We start from the raw sequence: 24941 nt of genomic DNA, 5'->3' as shown, positions 1-24941 counted from the left end.
CTTTGTTTCTTCTTATGTTGGAGAAATAAAAAGCGGATTCTTGATCCATTGACAAAGCTTGGAAGTCTTGGGGTCTCTTCAGATCAACATTTGAATTTATTTTATCCTCAAAGTCTATAATTCGTTGTGGGGTTATGAAGTCCATTGTAGTGGGTATGAAGGTTTTTAAGAAACTGGTTTCTGTAACTCTGTGAGTGTTAACGGTTGATTCTTATACAGAAATCTTTGTTTGTAGTTTAGGATCAGGAACTAAAAGGAATGACATCAGATTTTTTCTAGGTACTTGTTTGGATGAATTACATTGCAGTTGTCTATTGCATTTTAAGATCTTTGTAGGAGAGAGTCTTTAAATTAGTAGCCATACTGATTCTTATCAAATTGCATGAGAGTGTTAAAGAATCGATTCCTGTGAGTGTTTAAAGGTATTTTTTTGGAGCAAATTTGAGTCTTTTAAGGTCAATGTGGTGGTTCGTTTGCTGCAACCTTTTGTTGCAGCCATAACTACAGAAGTAGTCGAAGGTGTAGGTATAAACCGCAGTCAATTAGCGAGAGAAGTGGATAGTGATCATGTGAGCACATGATCATAAGAACCAGCAAGAAGTCAGGTTTTGTGTCCAACGTGCTAAGCTATGAGCCTAGGACTACTATGAGGGATGTTGTTCCAACTTCCAACCTACAGTTTTCAGTTCGGTTATGGTATTCCGGTTTGCTATTCATATAGACCCAAGTTAGTCTTAACCGGATTGAACCGAGTTTGAAATTGTTGTAATCCGATGAAAATGTGAAAGAGCAAAATTTCATAAACAAGACCGCAGGAAACACAAACTCGAGCGAGCTTGTTTAGTTACTGAATCCGAAAACGCGAATAGATCGAACAAGAAAATGTACGAAAGTAATCTCTTATCGCTGTCATCTTCATGCACCATGAATCTCAATTTCGCTTTCTCTCCCTTCTTTATCACTCAGACACAACCATTCTCTCCCCACAAACGTAATCTTCCCACTCTCGTCGCTGTTTCTGCTAATTCCGACAACCACGCCGGTGACAATAACGGCGGAGTGTCGGCGGCGAAGAAAGGGTCAGGGACGTCGGCGAGAGGAAGGAGATTACTCAAGGTTAGAGAAGAGAAGAGAAAACGCGACTACGATCGTCTTCACGATTACCCATCTTGGGCCAAGTACTTCTTTCTTTCTTTTTGCACTCCAAGTGTTTGTGTTTTTGCCTATCGTGAAACTGTTGCTGAATTGGTGGAATTCATATGTGCAGGGTACTGGAAAGTGCGTGTAAAGATGATGAAGAGCTTCGAGCTGTTCTTGGTGATAGCATTGGAAATCCTGAGCTCATGAGAAAGAAGGTAACTTTGTGGGTCTCTCCTTGATATTTACTGTTGATTTCGTTACAATGAGTTTACTTCTCTGTTATAGTTTCTTTGTTATATGACCAGACATTTCTATGTGTTGTTTGTATCGATTTTGAAGTTTGACATGTATGTGTTTACTAAATCTATTCAGGTTGAAGAAAGGGTTAGGAAGAAGGGAAAAGATTTCCAGAAGCAGAAGACTGGTTCTGTGCTTTCTTTCAAAGTTAACTTCAGAGAGTGAGCAACTTTTTTTAACATCTTTATTGTATTGTGTTTCCCTTTGGTTTCTGCTGCATTCGTTCCTCCACATAAGAGTATAAGAGACTACTTCAGAATCCCATTCCATAAATTACTCACTGTTATTTGACCAGTATTCTTATTTTGATGACTGCAGTTTCAATCCTGTTGATTCCTTTATATGGTTTGAGCTCTATGGAACGCCTTCAGATCGAGATGTTGATCTTATTGGAAGTGTAAGAAATTGATCTTCTTCTTGCTATTGATTGCAAAACGCCAAGTCTTGTTGTGATGACTCAATGCTTCTTCCATTTCTTTCTTTTGTTAACAGGTTATACAGGCATGGTATGTTATGGGGAGATTGGGCGCTTTCAACACATCTAACTTACAGGTTTGTATTTTCTTCTACTGATCCTTATCTATTATCAATCACACCACCATCTATTTCAGTTACGAGTTATGTTTTTCGTCCTCTTTCCATGGTCATCTTCACTCTGGTCTGAATGATATAATCTAAACTATGATTGCAGCTAGCAAACTCGTCTCTAGAATATGATCCTCTCTACGACGGAGAGAAGGGCTTCAAAGTGATGCCTTCATCGTTTCATGACATCAGCGATGTCGAATTTCAAGACAATTGGGGTCGTGTGTGGTAATCAACTGTTCTGACATGTCCTTCATAATGCAACCCATTTCCTTAAAAACCGTGTAACTAGTCTGAACTTTACTTGCAATGTTTGTTGTAGGGTTGATCTTGGTACTTCGGATATCTTCGCCCTTGATGTGCTTCTCAACTGTTTGACAGTTATGAGTTCAGAGTAAGTAACACAAGAGAACTTGTTTGTTTCCTTATATCCTCTTTGATTGATTCCTTATTTGTTGCAGAAAACTTTAATCTTTGTTGATATGAAATTTCAGGTACTTGGGCATTCAACAAGTAGTATTTGGTGGTAAACGACTGGGAGATTGGGAAGAGGGAATGACAAATCCCGATTTTGGTTATAAGTATTTTAAGATCTGAATCTTCTAGAAAACCAGTTTTGTTAAATATAGGCTTCTCTTTTGTACTCTTAAGAACACATAGCTAAACAGTGTGGAAGAAATGATAACCTAGAACACATAGCTAAATAGTGTGGAAGAAATGATAACCTAGATCAATACAACAGCCGAAATGGCTCTTTACACACCAAGTTAGCTTGAAACTGAGACAGTACCGTGGAGAATTTGCTCCCGCAAAGCAAAGGGTACCGACCCGAGCAGTGGCCAGACGCAATACGCGAGGGTTAGTTTAGTCTTCCAAAGACTCTTTTGGTTAGCTTGGTAGAATTAGCTTTAGTGTTGTTAAACTCCACATCCAAAAACATCACGATGAAACTTCTTGAAATGTTAAGTTCAGCTCATGCAGTGTCTTCGCCACCAAATTTCCTCTTCTACATATCCATAAAGAGATATATAAGACGTAAGATAGTAGACTTAAAAACGAAAAACAAAAAAGAGAAGAGAACCATTTAACTCTTCATTGTCCAGTAGATGAAATTTACTCACCTTGCTAAAGAGGGAAGGCAAGCCTTGATTTTCTCAAGTTCAACAAAGCAACAACTGTACCGCTCCATCCTGAATAGCAACAAAAAAATTTTGACTTGCAAGAGGGAATAAATTGCAATAGAAAAAGTTACAATGAAAGGTAAGACTGAAGCTCGAACCAACCTTTGCTCAGCCTCAATATCTACACCAACAGATGATGGAGCCGAGAGCGACGAGTAAATTTGTGACCCATACATTCTAACCAGCTTAAGCAGCAAATCCAGGCAGACACTCAAATGACTAGAGACAGAAAACGGTTATTAGAAAACAAAAACAAAAACAAAACAAAGCTACGGATTCACAGTTTGATAGATGACCATGTCATTATGTTCTTCATAATAAATAGCTTACCGGTCCACGTTGCTCCCAAGAAGAGCTGTCAAAAGGGGAAGAAGGGAGGTACAAGTATCCAGTGTCAAAATTTCAGGTCTCTCGTTTACTATAAGTAGAACATCCGCAATGACCTGTACCAAATGAAATAATGAGAGTTTGCGTAAGTGAAAAATATATACTTCGGTGTTTTTATATACATTGATTTGAAAGGAAACAAACAGAAGTTGCTTACAGCATTATCAGCCATCTTCTCTATTGAACTTATCGAGTTTTTAATATCATTTCTTTCCCAATATCTACGGACTACCTGCAAATTGGGTGAAGCTATTTTAGTAGATAAACAATGTTTATGGAAATCTATGTATTTTACTGCTAGCATTCTAATTAGTAAAACAGACCAAAAGAATTGTCATAGTCTGAACTTTCTTGGTGTACCTGTAACTTAGCCAAGCGAGACTGCATAGAGCTGACAAATTGTTCGTGTTGCCCCATTATGTCTGCAACTATATCTTCTTCGCTAGCAGAAGTGATTCCTTGATCAACTGGCACATGATTTCCTCTCTGCTTGAGATGTAGGAACACAGCGTAAGCATGACTATATGAGATGTTGAAGACTGGTAACTGGGAAATTTAATGTCTACTAAAACGCTGAAGATGTAGGATCAGTTGAAATTAAGTTTATAAAAAAAGGATCTGACATCTGACTAAACTACTCGTCGCTCTTTATTTTGCCCTTCCTCATTCTTCGTTTCTACAGTCCATGTTTTATAGCCTCGAGATCCCAAATAAAAAACACAAAACTTTAATGCCATTACCATATTGGGAGAGCGAATGTTTGGTGCAGTCATATTTCCACCAGAAGAACTCGAAACAGGACCCTCAAAGTTTGAAAATCTTCCTCTTCTTTCCCTATTTAGAACGAGGGAATGCAGTCTTCCTAGTATGTCAAGGCAGATAATGAGAATTTTTTCATACGCACATTAAAAGGGAAAAACAAAAACAAATGTTCAGAAAGAGTTACCTCCTTTTCGACTTTCATTAGGACTTGAATCTCTATTTGCATTATAGCTACTCAAGTCAGCTGAAATAAATAGTTAGTTAGCTTAGATTTGAGCACAGGATCCAGAAAACTCAGCATACGTATCTATAATATAGACGTACTAAAAAGACTGATTCCTAGGACCAACTAAATAAGAAGTTATGTTACTAAAACAATGTACTAAAAAACAACATATATACCTAAAGACTGATTCCTAGGAACTCATATATATAAACCCAAGTCCTTCATAAACTCATAAAAGTGTTCTCCGTAATTAAGATGCCAAGATAGTTGAGCAATATCAAATGTCATTCATATTTACTCTAAAACAAAGGAAGACTGGAAAGGCGTTTAAACATACAGCTTTGGTCGTAATTGCTCGGAGGTGATCTCACCAGTGATCTTGAACTAAACCTTCCAAATCCCCTGTATCTGTTATCTTTAGTTGTTCTCTCAGCTGTATCCCATGTGCCACCTTCGTCACTAGGATATGTATTTCCATCTTGTAAAGTGTTTGGTTCTATAGGCTGAGACTGCGACCTTTCAAGAAGGGAACTGGTTGGTCGATCTGGCTCATTTCTGCTGCTCAACAGCCTTCGAGAATCAGCAGCCTTTGACTGCAGTGAATATGGCATAGTTCTTCCAATTATGTCAAGTTCTGCTCTGGATTCAGATGCCTGCTCAACTATTGGGTCTGTTCTGGGGACAATGACTTGAAAATAATCTTCTTTATTGACTACTGGAGGATTCGCCTTTGGGTTAGCTTTTCCATAATTCCTCTTTGAAGCTAAGGCAGTAGGGACAACTGTAGAAACACCAGAAGCAATTTTCGGAGCATTGGTCAAAGTAACCCTGCGAGGACTAGGAGAGTCTGATATACCTCCTGTGGCTTCAGCAAATAGCAGACAAACCAAAAATGCAATAATAATAAGCCGTAACATTATAGCAAAGAGCGAAAAGAGAAAGAAAATAGAGGATAAAGTAAACTTACATGACAAGGTTCTTGACTCTTTTACTGCGTCTGCGCTATGAGTAACTGACAACTTTCCGTGAGGCTTTGGTTCCTTTACCAAAGGATCTGAACTTTGAGATACTGATGACCTTCCGGTAGACTTTGTTTCTTTTGGCAAAGGATCCGAGTCTTGAGAAACAGATAAATTTCCAAGAGACTTTGTTTCCTTCAATAAAGGATCCACTTTCTGGGAACCAGGCAACTTTCCGAGAATAACCTTTGAGCTGTTATCGTTCAGACCTGCTTGATCTCTGCCTGAGCCTGATGTTTTCTCTGGATGGGAATTTGACTGATTGGCGCCTCCACTCATAGGCTCAGTGCGCTGAGAATGTCATTAGAAAATTGGATGGAGAGCTTAGAGATAACAACTACGGAACAGGCGAAACTATAACAAAGCGTGCAGGGAGAGAGAGATACCGAGAGGTCCACAACCCACACGCCTACACAATTTTGATTGTATGAGCAACCAAGAAGCTTTCCCTCGTGAACATTCATATCCGACAAGTTTGACCATCCAACATCCACTCCATCATGACATCTTATTGGCTCCCAAGAGAAAATCTACAATTTGCATGGAAGTTAGTGAAGAAAGAACAACAAACATGTAATCCACAATTTGGAAGTTAGTGAAGAAAGAACAACAAAAATCTACAATTTGCATGAAAGAGGGATTTGTTAAGTTCATATATTTCTAAATGAGACATCCGGAAGAACTTACTTTGAGACTTTCTTGCAATCCACAAAGCACACTCTTTCCGTCTGGATTGAAAGTCAGGCATCGGACCCCAGTAGTCTAAAAAATGAGAATATTAGAAAGATCGAATACTCGAATTAGACACAGCGCATACCTAGGAGTAGTACAGACAACACATGATACCTCAGTTCCACCAGAACCAATAAGCTCGAATGTTTCAAGGTCCCAGAATTTGACAGTCTTATCAGCTGAACCTATTACCATAGGCAAAAGAAAAAAAAAACATAAATTCTATGAATACTGAAGTAAGGTAAACGATGCCATAAAAAGAAATAGCCGAACGCTAAACATATGAGAAAGCTGTAAATATGTGAGTTACTAAGAGTCGATGATGCAAAGTGGTCTAATGATGTTGGGGTTAGTTATACATGTAATCTTGCTCATAGCACATTTAGCTTTAAGAATAAATCAGGTTCAAATCATTGTGTGATAAAACTATTTCACCCGAAAATCTAAGAGCTTCAACGTTATGAAGTTTAGTAAGTGTGATACAGACCTGTTGCTAGCAGAAATTCATGGGGATGAAAATCTAGACTCTGAATTTGCCCTTCATGACTCTTAAACTCGTGCAAAAGTTTTCCAGCAGTCAAATCCCACACCTGGTGAAAGCAACCCACATATCAGATCCAACGTTAAGAGAGAAAGCAAAAATTGCAGGTAACTTGCTTTTCAGGATAAAAAGTATAGGAAGCACTAGCAGTACAAACTCTGAGATGAGACAAAGCAATAATCTAAAAAGGGACCAGATAATCTAAGTTTTCAAGAAAAGAGATAGGAAAGCCAGATAACATAAGTATCCAAGTTGACCAGGTAGTATGTTAGCTCTAAGCAAAAGTTTTCCCCTAAATAATAGCATGTCCAGCCGCGGAGAGAAGACATCAAATAATCGCATGTTCTCTCATCCACACATCTCTCACACCAGTCTATGCCTATTATACAAAATGCGGTATTGTTCTTCAAAGTATCCTCAGAAAATATAAGTTCCGAATTATATCAAATTGACTCCCCTGTTGTCCTCACCGATACACAATAAGAAAGGAAAAAGGCAGCTACAAACCTTGACAACATTATCTTCTCCTCCAGAAACAATCCAACGACCATCTGGAGTGAATCTGAGTACATTGATCCCTCGAGTGTGACCCTTGTAAGTATGGATGCAGCCCTTCTTTCTTATATCCCATATCTTAAGATTTGTGTCTAGAGATCCAGAAGCAAAAAACTCGCCAAAAGGGTGAAAATTCACGGCTATGCAATTCGACCTGTGACCAGTGAGAGTTCTGACAACTTCTCATAGATGCAACAAAAAAAATACATATTCAGTAAATATAAATAGCTGGGTGTGGCTGGCTAAACAGAGAATGAAAAAATTAAGATGATCATTAAAAGTTTAAAACTACTAAACTTACCCTTTGCCTCCTGGAGATCCCAAAGTTTAATTGTACCACTAGCAGCACCTGCTGCTACTAAGCCTTCCGAAGCATCAAACGTTACTGAATCAATCCCACTCGAGTGCCCATACAAGCTCTGATCACAAAACACCCAAATATAGACACTCAGACAGAAAATCGTCCAACTCGCTCAACTACATTATATCTAAAGTGTGTCCCATTTCCCCCTAGAACTAACTCAGGATCTACCAAAGCATTCCGCAATAAAAAAAGCAAATGAGGAAGAAATGAGAAACTGACCAGAATGGCGTTGGGCTTACCAATAGCCCAAAGATTGACCTTGTGATCTTCCCCACCAGTTACAAGAACCCTAGAGGACTTCCTCCCAATCTTAAGACAGTTAACAGCAGCAGAATGTGCCACAAATTCCTCTGTGGAATTCCAAATGTAAGTTAAGGGCTAAGCAATACTCTCATCAAAGTACAAAAATTGACTTTAAAAGTCTTTGAAATTTGGAAGCACACAGATACCCAACAGTCATAAAGCTCAAAACAAAAAGCTAAGAAGTGCAAACAGATCTCGTGAACCATAGCTGAAAGCGGCACTGGAGTAAAATCAAAACTTCCCACAGACAAAAACCCTAAAAGATGAAATCAGAGAAAATTTGAAATAAACAAAAACGGATACGGAGCTTGTAGGCGCGCTTGGTGTTCATGGCGGAAACGAAACCCTTACATCGGCCAACATTCAAAGCAGCCGCTTAAGATCTCCGCTTCTCGCAATCTCGCAATCTCGCAATCTGAAATCTGGAATAGATCAGTAACAAAAAGAAAAAAAAAATCCAATAGAAAAGAGATGAGTGATGAAGAAACTAATATAAGCATACCAGCAAATTTTAAGCTTAATGTATATCTTCCAACAAAATCCCAGAAAGCCAAATCTCTCAGCTCCGAACCCAAATTGATTAGAAAAGAATGCAGATTGAGGAATAGTATCTTGCAGTAAACGTCGTACTGTTGTTCCCTTTACGATGAAGACTAAAAAAAACAAATGGAGTTGTTGGATGAGTTAAACCTTATATCTTTCAAAATGTGTTTTCTCCTCTACTCTAAGGGCATCTTTAAAGGGATAACACTTTTTAGTGTTCTTAGATTAGATATATTAGGAAAATAATCTAAGATCAGTTGTTAAGAACTTTTACTAAAAAGTTAGTTATAGGAAGAACATGTTTAAGATCATTAGATTTAATAATAAAATATTCTTAAACATATTACAATTTTAAAAACTTTAAAAAATAACATTTAAATTGTAAATTGCAAATAATATAAATTTCAAATTGTATAACTTTCAATGAAAGTCACAAATGAATCCTAATAAGAGAACTAATACCAAAACATGAAACAGATACAAACAAGAAAATACAACAACTTGTGTGAAGTCATGGGTACTTCATCAAATTCTTAAATCCCAAAGCACACATCACCGTCAAATTAATAGAAAATTGAAAATGTGGCCAATGAATAAGTTGTGTGTTTTCAACCAAACCACACATCACTGTCCTGACAACAACAAACTTACAAGATAAGTCCCCTCCCTCTCAGTGCTAAACCTTGATGTTTTCGTACGTCCTTGAAAATATATGAGTCATTGTCCTGGTTTGGAACACACAGCCACAGACACAAACCTATATCGTTGTTTCACCAGGCAAAAGAAAGAAAGAAAGGAACAAACCTATAGCTTCGTGATCTTAATTTAACTACCATGGTATAGCTTCGTGATCTTAATTTAACTACTGCAAATACAATCATCACAATTTTAACTACCATGGTATAGCTTCAAATTCTCAGCTTTATGTTGAATAGACATTCAACAGACATTCAAACAGATCCAAATTACAGGAAATTTTAGCTAAACATCATCAAAATCAGAGCTTCAGAACACTATCAAATTTGCCACTCATCGAGTTCACTACCTATTGAACACATAAGAAATCAGACGGCAAAACCAAGAAACCGATCAAACATTAGGGACACTAACTTAATGCAGTAAACTGTAATCGATTAAACATCACAAGGATTCTAGCTAAATTCAATCAAACCCACTACTGATCACTAGCTTAAAGCAGTAAACTGTAATCGAGCATCACAGTCCATCCATTCCCATCATCAGCTTCTCTCGTCGTCACTTTCTTGTAAAACCTCATCAGCTTCTTGTGTCATAACTGCAAGAATACTCATCATCAGCTTCTCTCGTCGTCGTCGATGGAGACAAAGTAGACGAAGAGATCGCCGATGTGACAGAGGAATCACTGGGCTTCGACGAGGAGACAGCGGAGATGAGATCGGCACAATATCGAAGGGAAGAAAATCGCCGTTTCGTCGTTGGGAGAGAAAGAAAAAAAAATCAAGGTCGACAATATCGAAGAAACGAGAGAAATCTCTCCACCGACCAAAAAATATGTCCAATGAAAATAACACACGTAGCACAAGAACAACATAAAAACAGTTCTCAAATAAGATCAGTTTTTCTGATCTAAGTCCACTGTTCAATATTTTACAATTTTAAAAAGCCCAAGAACATAGCAAGTGTTATGGCGTTAAAGATGGCCTAATGGCGAGAGAAGAGAGAGAGTGTGAGAAATGTGAATGACACACAGACAAATTACACAAAGGAAGCAGAGAGAGAAAGAGAGGAAGCTTGCTTTATTAATTCTAATTATTTTACCTCTTCTCTCTATTCAAAATTCCATAATCATTTCTTTTTCAAATTCCATAATCAAATTTGCTCTTTAGGTAACATTTCTCAATTTTACAAAATCGATTTACTCTTCTTTCTGTAATTTTATATGCCTGACAACAAATATTTACTTGTTTGGTAAAGTAATTTCTATAACTATAGTATATGCCAGACCAAACAAACTTACAAGTTGATTCCTGACAACAACCAAAAAATGTTATATAACTATAGTATATGATTAAACAAACTTAAAAACATACCAAACTGAGTTATATTAGGACTTTAAATTTTATATGTGAAACTAAATATAGAACAAAAATCTGGATTAAACATCTTAGTAAAACTGTTCTTCTTTTACTTTAATACAAAATATAGTCTGATAAAATATCATTAAAATATGATAATTTTTTCCCCTTTTTCTAATGTTACAGTAAAATTGTCTTTAAGTGAATTTTTTGTTCTTTTTTTTGTCTGTTCAAAAAAAAGAGGAGGTAATATTTTTGTCTGATAATGAGTATTATATAATTTTAATATTATAGTATTAGTGTGTCATATTTGTTTGATTCGGTTGATATTATATTTTCACTTTTCAGAATCTTACAGCATACTTTGATACTTATATCATTACTTTGATACTTATATGACTATATCGTAACTAATACAGTATATTAAACTACTACTTGTATTTGAATTTTTGATTTTTCTGTCGGTGTGCTTTAAGTGCACTTAATAACGATAACCGGTTTATTTTGGTTTCTTAATCGATTTGGTTTTGTCAATCGAATTTGGTACAATTACAATTATGGTTCTAATTTAGTCCTAAACACATACGAAATAACGTTTTCTAGGCTTTTACTAGTTGGTGATAATTGGATATTTGTGTCTTAGTTTAGGAAAATATCTGCAAAAACTTGATGACAAGAAGTACTGGACTATGAAGATAATCAATCACAACCAAGATTCAAAGAAGATAGAGTGGTTGTTACTTTATGATTAGTAGCGTTTAGTGATGATTAAGAGTAGTCATCCTTTCGAGGGTGAATACGTTATAACCATGCTCACCGCTGCGATGAACAATACTTGGAAAGTAGTATGAAAACACTACTAAAAAAATTGTTACTTTATGATCATCCCTAGCTAGGTCATATTCTTAATTGATTGCAAGTTCAAATTAAGTAACGTAGTCGGTTGTAATTTTTGAAGCTATAAATTATCGTCTAATTCTGTGAAAGGGATCTTGTAGTTTAGGCATTTGTTTCGGTTTTATTGATGAAGCTTATGCTTTTCACATATTCAGTGTTCAAATGGGCTTTGGCTCAATTTAGATCCATAATGGCATTATGTCTCACTCAATCTTTTTATCTCATATATGTACGCATTTGCTATGATATATAGATGTAGTTTTTGTTCTTAACTCATTAGTAAGTAAAGAATCAGGTTTTATATGTATATTCAGAATAACCGAGTTAACACGTTTGGGTGATTGATTCGTTTCAATTGTTCATATATAATAGATGCCCTATTATATTACTTCAACACATATAGACTAACTACTTTTTGTTCATGACTTAGAGCATTCGAAACATGCTATCATATAGCTTTGTATCGGCTAAGTTCAGGAGTTGGAGATAAGCGGACTCGTATGAATAACCATTATAAGAAGAGGACTTAAATAATAATAAATAATCGGATGTCCAGCTTCGAAGGCAAAGTTGCTCATCTAGCTAGCTTAAGGTAAGTGTACTAATAATGCCAATGATTATTTTAAGCTCCATAATAATTGCGTTTACAAGAAGAGAAAAGGTAAACACATAAATTAAAACAAAAGGGTCCGATAGAAAGTGTTATAATGGACCATATATGAAGGTACATTAATTTGGAAATTAAAATATTGGATATAAATGATAGTTAAAGGTTAAAAAGCTGAAGAGAAAACTTGGAAAACATTTAGCATTAGCAACGGGGTTGAAACTAGCCGATGTAGATGTGAATCTTGAGTGCGAGAAGGAAGACGCAGACAAGGGAGAAGTAGAGTAGAGAATGGACGATAACTGAGACAGCACTTGTCTGAAAATTACCGAACTCAACGTATCTTTGTCGTCCAGGCAACTGAAACAGAAGCCCTGGCGTGAGCATCACGAAGAGTATCACCGTCACTAGCACCGGTCCCCAGTCCGACATTTTCTCTCTCTCTCTCTCTCTCTTGAGTCTTGATGATGATGATGATGCTTGCTTGCTTAAACGAGTACGATATAAGATGGTGCGTTTTATAGTCATAGGAGAGAGATTGGAGGGAATGTGGAGAAGGTGGGTCGGAGGGTTGATTCATGAAGTCACTGTTGATTCTCTTTTTTTGGAGGGGGTTTACTTGTGAATCAGGTTTTGATTTTTTTGGGGAATTGTAATGTTCTTTCTCCAAACTAAGCAACTTATAAGGTGAAAAGTGACAAAATACATATGTCATCATAAACTAAAGTTAAAACTAAACTACGGATTAACAGATACAGTTATTGAATTTTTCATAACTTTTTTTGTTTGTCCCGAGTTACTAGGTAGGAATATTTGATTAGTACCCAACACTTAACGTAACACAAGACTGATATATAAATAAGTTTTTGAAAACCCTTGAGTGAAACCAAAATTAAAAGGTGAAGGAATGATATATGCCGACCAAAAGAAAGACGTACAGAAATCAAAGACCTTTTATAATTTTCAAGTCCATAACAAAGACACATACATATATTTCTTGACAAGAAAAGGACATATTGCATATTTCAAAGAAAAATCCAGAAATCATAGTTTATCTTTAATACAAACAATGATTTTTTTTGTTTTTATCTCACATATTCAAAACTAGGATGTTGAAAAATTCATCATCAAAACTAGGAAATTATACAAAATTGTTAATTTGTTGGTTTAACCTTGACTACTTTTACTATCAACATTAGAAGAAATATAAACCCAAAAAAAATCGTATTGTTAAAAAGAAATGAAAATACTGATCATACATATTTACTACTCCCTCCCTTTCGTAATATATGATGTTTTGAGAAGTATTTTCATTTTATAATATAGAATGTTTCTAAATTTTTATGCAACTTTTAGATTAATTTTATATTTTATATTATGCAGTATTGTTTATAATTAGTTAAACTTTTTAAAAGTAACTATTTTTTATGCGTGTTTTACCTAAAACATCCTATATTTTGAAACAGAGGAAATGTTATTCAAGAGAGTAACACAACAAGGTGTAGATTTTTTTTGTGCACAATTACAAATCCAACAAACAATACAGTGATTGATGGGTAAGTGATACCACACAACCCATATAGAACTTTTTCTAAAAACAGACCCAAGTGTTTGATTTCGATTTTGCTTCCACTAACACAATACTTTGACAAATTTTGAAAATCTCCAACGTTAATTTTGGTCAAACTCTGGATTTACGACTATATATATCAAGATCTTTGGCTTATATGGACGTTAAAGATTTGTTAAAAACGGAAAGTTAAAAAAAAAGAACGGAAACAGATTTTTCCCAAAAAAAAAGAAAAGAAAACACAGATAAGAGTTTGAGGGGCAAAACTGGAATAAACAGATATCTATAGACTACAGAAGAACACTCTTGAGCTTCCCTCTACTACAACTACAAGTACAAACAAAGCAGTGTTCGTCATTCGTCAACTACTTAAAGCTTCGCACTCTGTTATTTGTTTGACAAGATTTTTCCAGAGATGACGAGAACAGAGAAACTTGAGATGGTGAAGATATCAACGATACTTACCATGATGGTTTTATCAATGGTGATGATGACGATGGTCGAGTCTTCGAGATCAGTTGACGTTGACGGCAACGACTCTGAGATCTTAAGAAGACACTTGCTCGCTAATGGCCTCGGCGTCACTCCTCCCATGGGGTCTGTATAACTCTGTTTCCTTCTTCTTTTTATTAATGGTTGGTTGATTTTTACCATTGATTCCCTAAATTGGAGTTTTGTGAAATCAAAAGACAACACTACATTCTACAATTAGTTTTTGACCAAACTCGTAATTGCTTGATTCTTGAATTTAACTTCTTTATCCTGATATTTTTGTGTTCAGACAAAATTAATAATCAATTGATTATTTCTATGTTGTGAAAAGTGTTTTTGTCTTTTGTGTTCTTTCTTGATGATGTCTGAATGAAGTTCAATGTGATGATGTTTTTGCAGGTGGAATAGCTGGAACCATTTCAGCTGCAACATAGATGAGAAGATGATCAAACAAACTGGTAAAGTTTCAATTTTTTTTTTAAAGCCTGGATTAATCTTTGCATCTCTAGTTATCTGTTATCTTAACAAATCAGTCAATTTGATGCTTGCAACAGCTGATGCTTTGGTTACCACTGGCCTCGCTAAGCTTGGTTACAACTATGTTAACATCGGTATGGCTCCAATATGACTAATCATTATATCAGTGTGATTTCTTAAAGAGTAAAACTTTTTCATGAGTTATATAATTTGTTCTTCACAGTACTAAAATCTTGGTTTTTTCCCATCAGATGATTGCTGGGCTGAAATTGCTCGTGACAACAAGGTATCAAACACTTGTTTGTTTTTCCTGGATTCATTTCTTATTCTGCAGTTTTTGGTATATGTTATCTTCCTCAAATCTGTTTTCCAGGGAAGTCTGGTGCCAAAGAAGTCAACTTTCCCTTCTGGTATTAAAGCACTTGCGGATTATGTTCACAGCAAGGGCCTTAAGCTTGGGATTTACTCAGATGCCGGGTAAGCTTTTTACTTGCCTTCGTTTCTAGCATCATAGCTGATTAGCTTCAGTGATTTTGAACTAAAGAATACACATTGTCCTTCCAATTGTTTTTGTTTATAGGTACTTTACCTGCAGCAAAACCATGCCAGGTTCTTTAGGCCATGAGGAGCATGATGCCAAGACCTTTGCAGAATGGGTACGTTAGATGCCGTTCTTGTTTTCTGGTCACCTACCTGGTTTTCAGAGAGTGAGTAGTAACAATGCTTGGGCTCAAATTTCAGGGAATTGATTACTTGAAGTATGACAACTGCAACAACGATGGCTCTAAACCTACTGTCAGGTATAACTGTTGAGACCAGTTGAGTTTCAGGTTTACTTACCCACCAGATCTTCTTAACAGACGAGATTCATATTCACTTGATGATGGTACTATTCAGGTATCCAGTGATGACCCGAGCTCTGATGAAATCTGGCCGCCCCATCTTTCACTCCTTGTGTGAATGGTATAAAATCGTGTTCTCTTTCAAAAATAAGATTGTGTTTATTCCTCTGTGGAAGAATATGTCTAATTCAAGTTGTGTTGTTATCAGGGGAGATATGCATCCAGCTCTATGGGGATCTCCAGTAGGCAACAGTTGGAGAACCACTAACGACATCAAAGATACCTGGCTTAGGTAAGAGTAAAAGATAAAGATGGTGAAATCTTTCTTCAAAAAAGGCTGAAGGTTTCTCATTTTAACAATTTGTGTGGCTTATTACAGTATGATCTCAATAGCAGACATGAATGAAGTCTACGCTGAGCATGCAAGGCCTGGTGGCTGGAACGGTAGAAACCTGTTTATTTAAGTGTTTTTGCATATTTTAAGATTTTGGAGAAAACATTGTTGAGTTTGTTGTTGGTTGCAGACCCGGATATGCTTGAAGTGGGTAATGGAGGGATGACTAAAGAGGAGTACATAGTCCATTTCAGCATATGGGCAATCTCAAAGGTAAGTAAATTCCCAAATTAGAGCAACTCCGTTCAATCAAAATGTATCAAGTCTGAAACCAATGCTGCATATATATTTCAGGCTCCTCTTCTACTTGGTTGTGACATAAGAAACATGACCAAAGAAACAATGGAGATTGTTGCAAACAAGGAAGTCATTGCTATTAATCAAGGTACTTAATTACTGGTTTAGCCATCTTATACCCTCCTTAAAATCATGTTTGAATTTATAATAAAGTAAAGGAGACGTTTCTTGTAGATCCACACGGTGTTCAGGCCAAGAAGGTTAGAATGGAAGGCGATATCGAGGTCTGATTACATCTAAATACTAGACATTTACTATTCCTTCTATGGACATAAGCTTTTATCTAAAATAATACTTTGTTTTTGGAAATGAATTGGAAAATGGAATCAGGTTTGGGCAGGACCATTGTCAGGTTACAGAGTAGCTTTGCTTCTGTTGAACCGTGGACCATCGCGAACTTCGATTACTGCTCTTTGGGATGATATTGACATCCCTGCAAACAGCATCGTTCAAGCCAGAGATCTATGGGAGGTATACATACATACATACATAAATGCACACATATTCAACTGTATATACATATATACACTAAAAAAAAATCTGATTTTTTGTCTTCTGATGAATGTGTTTTGTTGTGATGTGAAAACAGCACAAGACATTGAAGCAAAAGTTTGTAGGGAACTTGACAGCAACAGTGGATTCTCATGCGTGTAAGCTGTATGTTCTCAAACCTGTTGCGTGAAATATGTATATTTATATAAAGAGAGTTAGTGTGGCTATGTTGTATTCTCCGATTATTCTGTAGAAACAATAAGGGTTCGTCTCAAATTGTGTTTCCACAGATGTTCTCCAATAAAGTGTTCTGTTTGCTCAAAGTGCTAAAAATTCTCTACTGATATAATCCAATAGTGTTGTCGATGAGTTTGAAACGATATGTGTGTGAGTGTGTCCATATAATGATGAACTCTTTGCAATAAACCAAAAAAAAGAAGAAGAAAAAAACTCCTTGCTTTTGATTTTGTGCGTACGACACACGGCAGATCACATCACTTGTGTCTTGTGCGTTGGTCCACTCGAGGAGCAAATCATCTCATCATTTCATTGACCTAAGACTTTGCCGTAAAGTATACTCTTTGTAATTGTGTCGCGTTATTTATGTTGTTGATTTACAGATAAAAGATAGAGATCGCTTACTACAGTATGTTTGGTTTGAGTTTTGCATTTTTGACCAGTTCAAACTTTTAACCTAGCTAGAATAGGTTTTGTTAGTATTATTTTCGCTTACAATCTCAAGTCTCAAAATTGTGTAATACGGAATACTTTACATTAGTGACAAAAATTAAGAAAATATCAAATATCATACTCGGAAAGTATGCTCAGTTTTGAATAATAACTAAGAAGATCATGCGCATCAATGTAAGTATATATGTACCATTCGAATGGCCACCGACTCGTAGGACCACGGTTTGGGCTCATCAGAGCAAACATCATACTTCAAGTCCATATAGTGGTGATGTAACCTATAAATATAAATATAAAAATGTGTATAAAAAAATTCATAATAAATAATGATTCGATTGTATTTACTAGAGTCCAATGCGATAATGACAACGAAAACCTAACCATTTATTGAAACGCGTGAAGAATTCTGTTTTTGTAATTTGGATGTAAATGACGTTATCAGAGGTAAATTGGTTTATTCAGAATTAAAAAGTCGCTCACTCCAAAAAAAATACTTGTTTTAGAGCTAAAATATTCCTCCTTGTAATTTACCTGAAAAAAAATAGCAAGTTCACTGTGGTATAACTTCAGTTCCTGTGAGACAGTAAGAAATCGTAAAGGTTTTGGATCCTATTAGCTGTTAATTTGTTTTTGTTAGAGTTAGCTAAACCTTTACGATTCATTATTTCTCATCATCTCTTACTAAAAATTTTCTTATTTTTTTCTAATATCCGGAGACTGTGTATATATATCCTCTAGTGGTCACTCCATCGCTTATACTCCGACCGACAACACTTGTGTGTTATCTGGTTAATGGTTAACCACACAACAGTTGACATCAGTTGCAGCCTTTTCACTAACTTTAGAATTAGTTATGAATACGTCCTACACAGTTTACAAACGACTTCTTCTTTTCCTCAACCTTTTTACACGTTTTTGCGTCACAACCATATACAGTATAACATATTTATTTTCCATATCCGTGACTGAAGCTACACAAATCTGAAAAATAAAATTAAAATTTCCGAAGCAAAAAAAAAAGACCCACTTGCTATGGAGACAACTCTGACTACAGTCACAGTCTGTGTGTGTATATATATAGAGATCGGCATGATCCCACTTAACCATCAACATTTATTACAGAACTCACTTTTGATTTTTCTTCAAACTCTGAGTCAGTTTATAGCCATTGGAGGAAAGAAGAAAAAAGCTTTGATCAAGCAATGGTTCTTATTGGTGTCTTCTTAAGATTCGTTACGTTCACTTTGACTCTAACTCAGATCGTTGATGGGTTTCATCAGAGTCGAATGTTAATGAGCAATGGACTTGCTCGCTCTCCTCAAATGGGGTTCGATCCCTCTTCATTTGTTTTCATTGATTTCACTTACTTGACTCACAAGTTTAATCTACCTCTTATGATTGATTTACTCTCTGATCAGATGGAACAGCTGGAATCATTTTCAGTGTAACATCAATGAAACCCTCATCAAACAAACCGGTGATTACTGATTCTAGAAAGCAACTCTGATGCACGATTAATTGATAGTATAAATAATACTAATAATCTGAGTTTCTCTGTAGCTGATGCAATGGTTTCAAGTGGTCTTTCTGCTAAAGGTTACAAGTATATCAACATAGGTAAAAAAAAGGACTATGTTTACTCTGTTTTTCATCTCTTCGTTTTCTTGATCGTTATGTTTCTGTTTTTGTCTGTGTTTATAGATGATTGTTGGGGTGAACTCAAGAGAGATTCTAAGGTTAATTAAACCCTATCAAAGATGTATTTTCATTACAAGAGTGTTTGAGAATTAAAGAACCAAACTGAGATGTGTTTCTGGTGTATTTGATAGGGGAATTTGGTTGCAAAAGCATCGACATTTCCTTCAGGAATCAAAGCTTTATCAGATTATGTTCACAGCAAAGGGCTAAAGCTTGGGATCTACTCTGATGCCGGGTATAAATATAAATATACACAAGAAAATTATCTTATAAATCCAAAGTATTGTTAAGACATGGTTAATCTGGTTAATGATCATATATATCTCGATACCTAGGACGCTTACTTGCAGCCAAACCATGCCGGGCTCACTTGGGCATGAAGATCAAGATGCCAAAACGTTTGCCTCATGGGTATGTATGTATATATGCTTGTATGTATGTTATATCTGAACTCATTTCATGATCCTTGAAGCTGTGTGTTTCTGTTGTGGTGTATTCGACAGGGGATTGATTACTTGAAGTATGATAACTGCGAAAATACAGGTACAAGTCCAAGAGAAAGATACCCAAAGATGAGCAAAGCTCTCCTAAATTCAGGAAGATCCATATTCTTCTCTTTGTGTGAATGGTAAGAAAGATTCACTAATGTTTTTATTTCAGACAACTTTGGTCTGACGATATTAAACAAGAAACTGAGTTGTAAGTGCAGGGGACAAGAGGATCCAGCAACTTGGGCAGGAGATATTGGCAACAGTTGGAGAACAACTGGAGATATCCAAGATAACTGGAACAGGTTTTTGTTCTTCAATGGCTTTTTTGTTTCTCCAATCTTAATAATGCATGAACTTGAAGATGTTTTTCTCTTCGTTTTTGCTTATTAGCATGACAATGATAGCGGATCAGAACGATCGATGGGCATCTTACGCAAGACCAGGATCGTGGAACGGTAAGTAGTTTGGTTTTAATAAACAAATGTGAGTCAATTTTATCATGAACCAAGAAAGTGATCATAGTTTGTGTAAAACAGATCCAGACATGCTCGAAGTGGGAAATGGAGGCATGACTAAAGAAGAATACAGGTCGCATTTCAGCATCTGGGCATTGGCAAAAGTATGTATGAATGAATGTTGTTTTACCTGAAAGCCCTAAAGAGAGTATAAATGTTTCCAATCTTAAACCGATGTTGGATTGTGTTCTTTCTTGCAGGCTCCTCTGCTGATCGGTTGTGATCTTAGATCGATGGACAAAGTTACCTTTGAGTTGCTTAGCAACAAAGAGGTGATTTCTGTTAATCAAGGTATATAATATCGAAATTTTCTTAACCACTTCAGAATCTGCTAATATGAAATCCTAAAGTGATAAGAGCTTGTGAGCTGTTTATGTTCAGACAAACTTGGGGTCCAGGGAAAGAAAGTCAAGAAAGAGGGTGATCTTGAGGTACTAGTTTTCTTATATATGTGTATGCACATGCCGAAACACACAAAACATGTAACATATGTGGTGTGCTATACAGGTATGGGCAGGTCCACTAAGCAAGAAACGAGTAGCTGTCATCTTATGGAACAGAGGATCAGTACCTGCAAACATTACAGCTCGATGGGCGGACCTTGGCCTTGATTCATCAGCTATTGTTAATGCTCGTGACTTATGGGCGGTAAATTATCATAAACAAAGCATGCATGAGTATTCTGTTTCATTACTACTACTCACACCTGAAACCTAATCATGAACCATGATTATGATTAATGCAGCATTCTACATATTCAAGCATTAAAACACAACTCTCTGCCCTAGTGGAGCCTCATGCCTGCAAGATGTACACTCTTACAAGACGCAAGGCATAAGATGCTGCTCTACTACACCTAGAAGTCAAGGAAGTGAAACTGAACCAGAAGATGTGCCAAATCATCTACTAGTCTGATGATTTTGTATCTATTATGCTGAATATGAAGATGCCAAAATCAGAAATACTCAATCCAAATAACATTACAATAAGAAAATATTTGAGTTTTGACAACAATCTCAAATGCCACTTTTGAAGTAAAACCAACAAATCCAGATGTTCGCAAAGTTTTCATCTAAAGATTCCACAATAAAAGATACCATACCCCAGGCCTATTTTTCCACAGACAACACCACATCACTGACATAACCAGGATGTACGAGAAGCTCATTGCAGAGATAGTCATCACTCACCAGTAACCACCCCACTTGGAGATGGCAGGTCATTAGGTTTCTTCTGAGCCATAAACATGTCGAAATCATTGTGAGTGAACATGACTTTCCCCAGCCAGGAGGCAGCAGACTCCTCAAGACTATTCATGTTCTCTTGATCCGTGGTCCCTGGGATGATCCAAACATTGTTGGAGAGCTTGGAACCCACCACTCCAAAAGCAGGAAGCTCAAATTTCAATTTGTTCTCTTGAGGACATGTTGCTGAGAATAACAAACCAAAAAAAAAAAAAGAGTTCAAGACATCAAAAAGATAAACTAGTTTTGGCAATCATAAACCCTTAAGGGAAAATTACCTGGAAACGCGGGTGTGAATGAATGATATGTTATGAAATATCCCTTCACGACTTGCACTTCTGGAATTTGAACTGACGGGGACCTAATAATATATGTATCAGTATCAATCAACCTCATTCAGCAAATTATTCATGTAGGAAGTAAAGTAATCCAACAGCTTGTTCCAGAAACATATTTAACTTGAAAGTGCTAAAGCAAGAGAGACATACCAAGATACAGCAAACCAACTGTTTTCAGAGAGATCAGAGATTTTTAGGCTACTCAATCCATGGTGCTTTTTAGCTAGATTCGTAACCTTGAAAGAACAAAAAAAAAACAGAACCTCTTCACTTAATATATCACTACAGAGAGACAAATTGTAAGCGATCAAAGACACAAGAGCATCACTTACAGTTTCAATAAGAGGAGGCCTGTCTTCAATTCTCATTGTCTGGTTAAACTCCAAGTAAAGATGACAGTCCTCAGCAAAGCTCCTAAATTTGAAGGAAAAAAAACACAAAAGTGTCAATCTTTCTGAATGAAGAAGACTTGAGAATCAAAGAATCAGTGACCTTGAAGAAGATCCATCGATGAGAGGCTTCTTGGTGAAGATTTGGATCGCAGAGAGGGTGGGAGCATAGTACTGATTAACACTTCTCCAATTCAGCGTAATAGGAATGCCAACAGTATAACAGCTCCAAACGTTGTAGGCTTTCCAAATGTCATTCAGGACAATGTGAGGCTTTCTCACTCCTTCAGCTTTGGCTCTTGAAGAAGACGATCCCACACGATTCTGCGCGGAAGAACTTTTTTGAAATTAGGGTTTGATACGAACCCGGTTTATATTATTCGGATCCGGGTTGGAAAACTTTACTACTATTTAGAGAAATCCCCCCCCCCCCCGTACTTTTTTTTATATCACAAATCAACCTAAATGTTTCAGTTTCTTTCTTTTTACCCTATTCAAGAGATATTATTTTGGTTTTGGTTTGGAGCCATTTTGGTTTTACTTTATGTTTTTGATTAATTTACATAAATTAGTGGTTTATAATACATTGTTTCTCTTAACTAAATCCAAAGAATCTCATGACACGAGTCAGACAGTGATACATTTAAGATAAGAAAATAGAAAGAAATTTTGTTTTATTATCATTCAACGCATTTACTATTAATTATATGGTTGTTTAATTACATTTTTATAATATATTACTGTTTAAAGCTACTTTTTCTAAGACGACTTAAATTACATTGTTTTTTTCTACATGATTACTTTCTGAAATTTGAATGTATTTAATTATACTTTCTGAAAAGTTTTATAGAATGCGGTTAGATGCTTAACTGAGTTTCTAACATGAGAGTATGTATACAAGTTCATGGAGGGTTGTTTTTTATGATTTTTAAGATATTGTGCAAGAAAATTAAGTTTATGCATACTAAAGGACTATTTCAAACACATCTGTGAATGATTCAGAAAACAAAAGAAAAAGATTACCTGGATACGGGATTTGACGAGGACTCTTGGAGAGATATGCTTAAGGAAACTTGTGAAATTAGTTTTGCCTCTCACACTCATTTTCTCCATGAGTTCGGGAAGCGGTTCTCCGTTTGCTTGCTTAAGAAAACTTTCGAAATGAGATTTGCCTCTCTTACTCGTTTTCTCCATGAGTTTGGGTAGTGGTTCTCCGTTTGCTTTTTTTTGGTCGCTGTAGTCGGAATCTATTATGGATTGCTCACAATCACAAAGTATAAAATGAGAAAGACGGAGGGAATTTATAGCGTTCAAAATGTGAAAGTTCATCGAAAAAAACAAAAAACATGAAATATAAAAATAAAAGAAAGTCAAAAAAAGAAAAAGAAAAATATATTTTTACCAAAAAGAAATACAAATTACTATCATTTGATATTTATTTAATTAGACAAAAATGGATTTATTAAGGTGATAATTAATACGCCCTAATTAATATATACTTTCCAAAAGAAAATAAAAGACTATATACATATTATAAACAACTGTTATTTTCTGTTTAATTCTCTGACGATATTAATAAAATCATTTATCAATCTTTAAAGTAAAACCTGTTTGTCAAATCTTAATATTATAATACCATAGATTTAGAGACGACCAGACGAGGAAATAGAGACACACAAATGCATGTCAAGATGGTACATACAAACCTTAGACAACATATTACATATCGAAAAGTGAAAATTTTTAAGTCAAATGGTTAAAAGTCTCACTCTTAAAACCATTTTTGCTATAATTTAATTAAACCCAATAAACTGTACTATTCTGTTCCACGTAGTAGGAGTTGGGTTTGGATCGGGGTTTTGTTGACCCAAATCCGCGTAGGCCAATCTTCTTATCTTATATTGTATATCTTGCATATGTGTTAGATTATATCCCACATCGGAAGAATAACAAAATCCTTGGGTAATATATATAGTGTTTGGCAACCCTCCTATCTTGAGCTAGCTTTTGGGAGTGAGTTAGGCCCATTACTAATATGGTATAAGAGCATCTGAAGAATAACAAATTCTTGGGCAATATATATAGTGTTTGGCAATCCTCCTATCTTGAGCTAGCTTTTGGGAGTGAGTTAGGCCCATTACTAATATGGTATAAGAGCCTAGGTTCAAACTTCTCGATTGTGGGCTACCACCCGTAGATGTCCAGTCCCACAAACTTCACGCTACAGATGTCCAGTCCTGAGCGTGAGGGGGGTGTGTTAGATTATATCCCACATCGGAAGAATAACAAATCCTTGGGCAATATATATAGTGTTTGGCAATCCTCCTCTCTTGAGCTAGCTTTCGGGAGTGAGTTAGGCCCATTACTAATAATATGCTTTTGGGAAATTAGATGTGACAAACATAAAGTAGCCTAGTGTGCGTATGAGCTAGGACACACTTGTTCTAAGCAACTTCTCACTTTTCTTTTCTATGTCTCAGTTCTTTTGTTGAGCCAACTACTTCAACTATATATATCTTTACAACCCACTCTAGTTACACGTCAGTTTTTTTTTACGATTAGAGGCAGGGCCGGCTCAAACTTTTTTTTGCACCTTGTGCCAAATTTTTTTGTTTCTCCTAATTTACAGGTCTTATTTGTAGATTTTCAGTATTTTGGGGTTTTTTTGTCAAAATATGAAACATTGAAGAGTCTAAAAACCTTATAATTTTTTCCAAAATATTGCGATATGGTGCAAATGAACTTTGTGCACTGGATCAGCGCCGGCACTGATTAGAGGATAAGCTATTTTATTGCACATATGTGACCGTCACAAAATA

At 36.0% G+C, this 24941-nt stretch overlaps 6 protein-coding genes across 15 annotated transcripts; 3 read left to right on the top strand and 3 right to left on the bottom strand.

The window, feature by feature from the left end:
* The first annotated feature begins 380 nt into the window (after positions 1-380).
* LOC104769049 (uncharacterized) lies at positions 381-2726 on the top strand. Its single transcript, XM_010493171.3, has 8 exons — positions 381-1178; positions 1268-1355; positions 1513-1598; positions 1756-1834; positions 1930-1989; positions 2129-2250; positions 2345-2416; positions 2517-2726. The coding sequence occupies exons 1-8, from the start codon at positions 883-885 to the stop codon at positions 2617-2619; spliced, it is 906 nt and encodes a 301-aa protein (XP_010491473.2). The 5' UTR covers positions 381-882; the 3' UTR covers positions 2620-2726.
* LOC104769050 (katanin p80 WD40 repeat-containing subunit B1 homolog KTN80.3) lies at positions 2623-10440 on the bottom strand. Of its 8 annotated transcripts, none has more exons than XR_015593254.1 (20): positions 10316-10440; positions 8595-8816; positions 8396-8514; positions 8009-8139; positions 7727-7844; positions 7378-7604; positions 6817-6919; positions 6444-6514; positions 6285-6359; positions 5984-6127; positions 5546-5888; positions 4950-5443; positions 4537-4596; positions 4331-4452; positions 3951-4076; positions 3748-3822; positions 3534-3646; positions 3306-3422; positions 3144-3212; positions 2623-3028 (listed from the first exon to the last, which is right to left on the bottom strand). XR_015593254.1 is itself a non-coding variant. In XM_087505587.1 (20 exons), exons 3-20 carry the CDS (start codon positions 8421-8423, stop codon positions 2962-2964), a joined length of 2517 nt encoding a protein of 838 aa, XP_087361713.1. In that variant the 5' UTR covers positions 8424-8514; positions 8595-8816; positions 10316-10440; the 3' UTR covers positions 2623-2961. The 8 variants fall into 8 exon arrangements, 5 of the variants coding, with proteins under 5 accessions (XP_087361713.1, XP_010491476.2, XP_087361714.1 ...); XR_015593253.1 differs by having other exon boundaries at positions 8396-8507; positions 10316-10420; XR_015593255.1 differs by lacking the exon at positions 10316-10440 and adding an exon at positions 9287-10174 and having other exon boundaries at positions 8396-8507; positions 8595-8745.
* A 1743-nt stretch (positions 10441-12183) lies between these two features.
* On the bottom strand, positions 12184-12812 carry LOC104769048 (uncharacterized). Its single transcript, XM_010493170.3, has one exon. It carries the CDS (start codon positions 12719-12721, stop codon positions 12416-12418), a length of 306 nt encoding a protein of 101 aa, XP_010491472.1. The 5' UTR covers positions 12722-12812; the 3' UTR covers positions 12184-12415.
* A 990-nt stretch (positions 12813-13802) lies between these two features.
* LOC104769047 (alpha-galactosidase 1) lies at positions 13803-17080 on the top strand. The gene is made up of 15 exons (XM_087505585.1): positions 13803-14360; positions 14655-14713; positions 14810-14866; positions 14984-15018; positions 15106-15209; positions 15313-15388; positions 15474-15532; positions 15630-15695; positions 15783-15866; positions 15954-16018; positions 16099-16181; positions 16263-16353; positions 16440-16489; positions 16596-16736; positions 16855-17080. Exons 1-15 carry the CDS (start codon positions 14179-14181, stop codon positions 16945-16947), a joined length of 1245 nt encoding a protein of 414 aa, XP_087361711.1. The 5' UTR covers positions 13803-14178; the 3' UTR covers positions 16948-17080.
* A 1122-nt stretch (positions 17081-18202) lies between these two features.
* LOC104769045 (alpha-galactosidase 2) lies at positions 18203-21165 on the top strand. 3 transcript variants are annotated; one of them, XR_015593252.1, is made up of 14 exons: positions 18203-18774; positions 18866-18924; positions 19008-19064; positions 19149-19183; positions 19277-19380; positions 19481-19556; positions 19649-19773; positions 19855-19938; positions 20027-20091; positions 20173-20255; positions 20352-20442; positions 20550-20582; positions 20659-20799; positions 20897-21165. XR_015593252.1 is itself a non-coding variant. In XM_010493166.2 (14 exons), exons 1-14 carry the CDS (start codon positions 18650-18652, stop codon positions 20987-20989), a joined length of 1188 nt encoding a protein of 395 aa, XP_010491468.2. In that variant the 5' UTR covers positions 18203-18649; the 3' UTR covers positions 20990-21165. The 3 variants fall into 3 exon arrangements, 2 of the variants coding, with proteins under 2 accessions (XP_010491468.2, XP_087361710.1); XM_010493166.2 differs by having other exon boundaries at positions 20533-20582; XM_087505584.1 differs by having other exon boundaries at positions 18545-18774; positions 19008-19183; positions 20533-20582.
* LOC104769046 (uncharacterized) lies at positions 21114-23400 on the bottom strand. The gene is made up of 6 exons (XM_010493168.3): positions 23146-23400; positions 22226-22446; positions 22066-22147; positions 21884-21969; positions 21674-21756; positions 21114-21581 (listed from the first exon to the last, which is right to left on the bottom strand). The coding sequence occupies exons 1-6, from the start codon at positions 23314-23316 to the stop codon at positions 21334-21336; spliced, it is 891 nt and encodes a 296-aa protein (XP_010491470.2). The 5' UTR covers positions 23317-23400; the 3' UTR covers positions 21114-21333.
* Between the last annotated feature and the right edge of the window lie 1541 nt (positions 23401-24941).

Source organism: Camelina sativa, chromosome 20 (genome assembly GCF_030686135.1).
Source record: "Camelina sativa cultivar CO46 ecotype springtype chromosome 20, ASM3068613v1".
In the NCBI taxonomy this organism is placed as follows: Eukaryota; Viridiplantae; Streptophyta; class Magnoliopsida; order Brassicales; family Brassicaceae; genus Camelina; species Camelina sativa.
The sequence above is the reverse complement of the archived record's forward strand: the minus strand, read 5'-3'. Positions and strand labels throughout refer to the sequence as shown.

Bases quoted from the DNA above. Each gene is read 5' to 3' on its own strand.
- LOC104769050 (XM_087505587.1), bottom strand. From the start codon at position 8,423: ATGAACACCAAGCGCGCCTACAAGCTCC. The intron at 8,140-8,395 runs GTATCCGTTTTT...GGAATTCCACAG, and splicing joins CAAGCGCGCCTACAAGCTCC to AGGAATTTGTGGCACATTCT. The intron at 3,823-3,950 runs GTACACCAAGAA...CCCAATTTGCAG, and splicing joins CTCGCTTGGCTAAGTTACAG to GTAGTCCGTAGATATTGGGA.
- LOC104769047 (XM_087505585.1), top strand. From the start codon at position 14,179: ATGACGAGAACAGAGAAACTTGAGATGGTGAAGATATCAACGATACTT. The intron at 15,389-15,473 runs GTACGTTAGATG...CTCAAATTTCAG, and splicing joins CCAAGACCTTTGCAGAATGG to GGAATTGATTACTTGAAGTA. The intron at 15,867-15,953 runs GTAAGAGTAAAA...GGCTTATTACAG, and splicing joins ATCAAAGATACCTGGCTTAG to TATGATCTCAATAGCAGACA.
- LOC104769045 (XM_087505584.1), top strand. From the start codon at position 18,650: ATGGTTCTTATTGGTGTCTTCTTAAGATTCGTTACGTTCACTTTGACT. The intron at 18,775-18,865 runs GTTCGATCCCTC...CTCTCTGATCAG, and splicing joins GCTCGCTCTCCTCAAATGGG to ATGGAACAGCTGGAATCATT. The intron at 20,256-20,351 runs GTATGTATGAAT...TCTTTCTTGCAG, and splicing joins GCATCTGGGCATTGGCAAAA to GCTCCTCTGCTGATCGGTTG.
- LOC104769049 (XM_010493171.3), top strand. From the start codon at position 883: ATGTACGAAAGTAATCTCTTATCGCTGTCATCTTCATGCACCATGAAT. The intron at 1,835-1,929 runs GTAAGAAATTGA...TTTTGTTAACAG, and splicing joins ATGTTGATCTTATTGGAAGT to GTTATACAGGCATGGTATGT. The intron at 2,251-2,344 runs GTAATCAACTGT...TGTTTGTTGTAG, and splicing joins GACAATTGGGGTCGTGTGTG to GGTTGATCTTGGTACTTCGG.
- LOC104769046 (XM_010493168.3), bottom strand. From the start codon at position 23,316: ATGGAGAAAACGAGTAAGAGAGGCAAATCTCATTTCGAAAGTTTTCTT. The intron at 22,148-22,225 runs GTCACTGATTCT...CTTCAAATTTAG, and splicing joins ATCGATGGATCTTCTTCAAG to GAGCTTTGCTGAGGACTGTC. The intron at 21,757-21,883 runs GTATGTCTCTCT...ATATATTATTAG, and splicing joins AGTTGGTTTGCTGTATCTTG to GTCCCCGTCAGTTCAAATTC.
- LOC104769048 (XM_010493170.3), bottom strand. From the start codon at position 12,721: ATGACTATAAAACGCACCATCTTATATCGTACTCGTTTAAGCAAGCAA.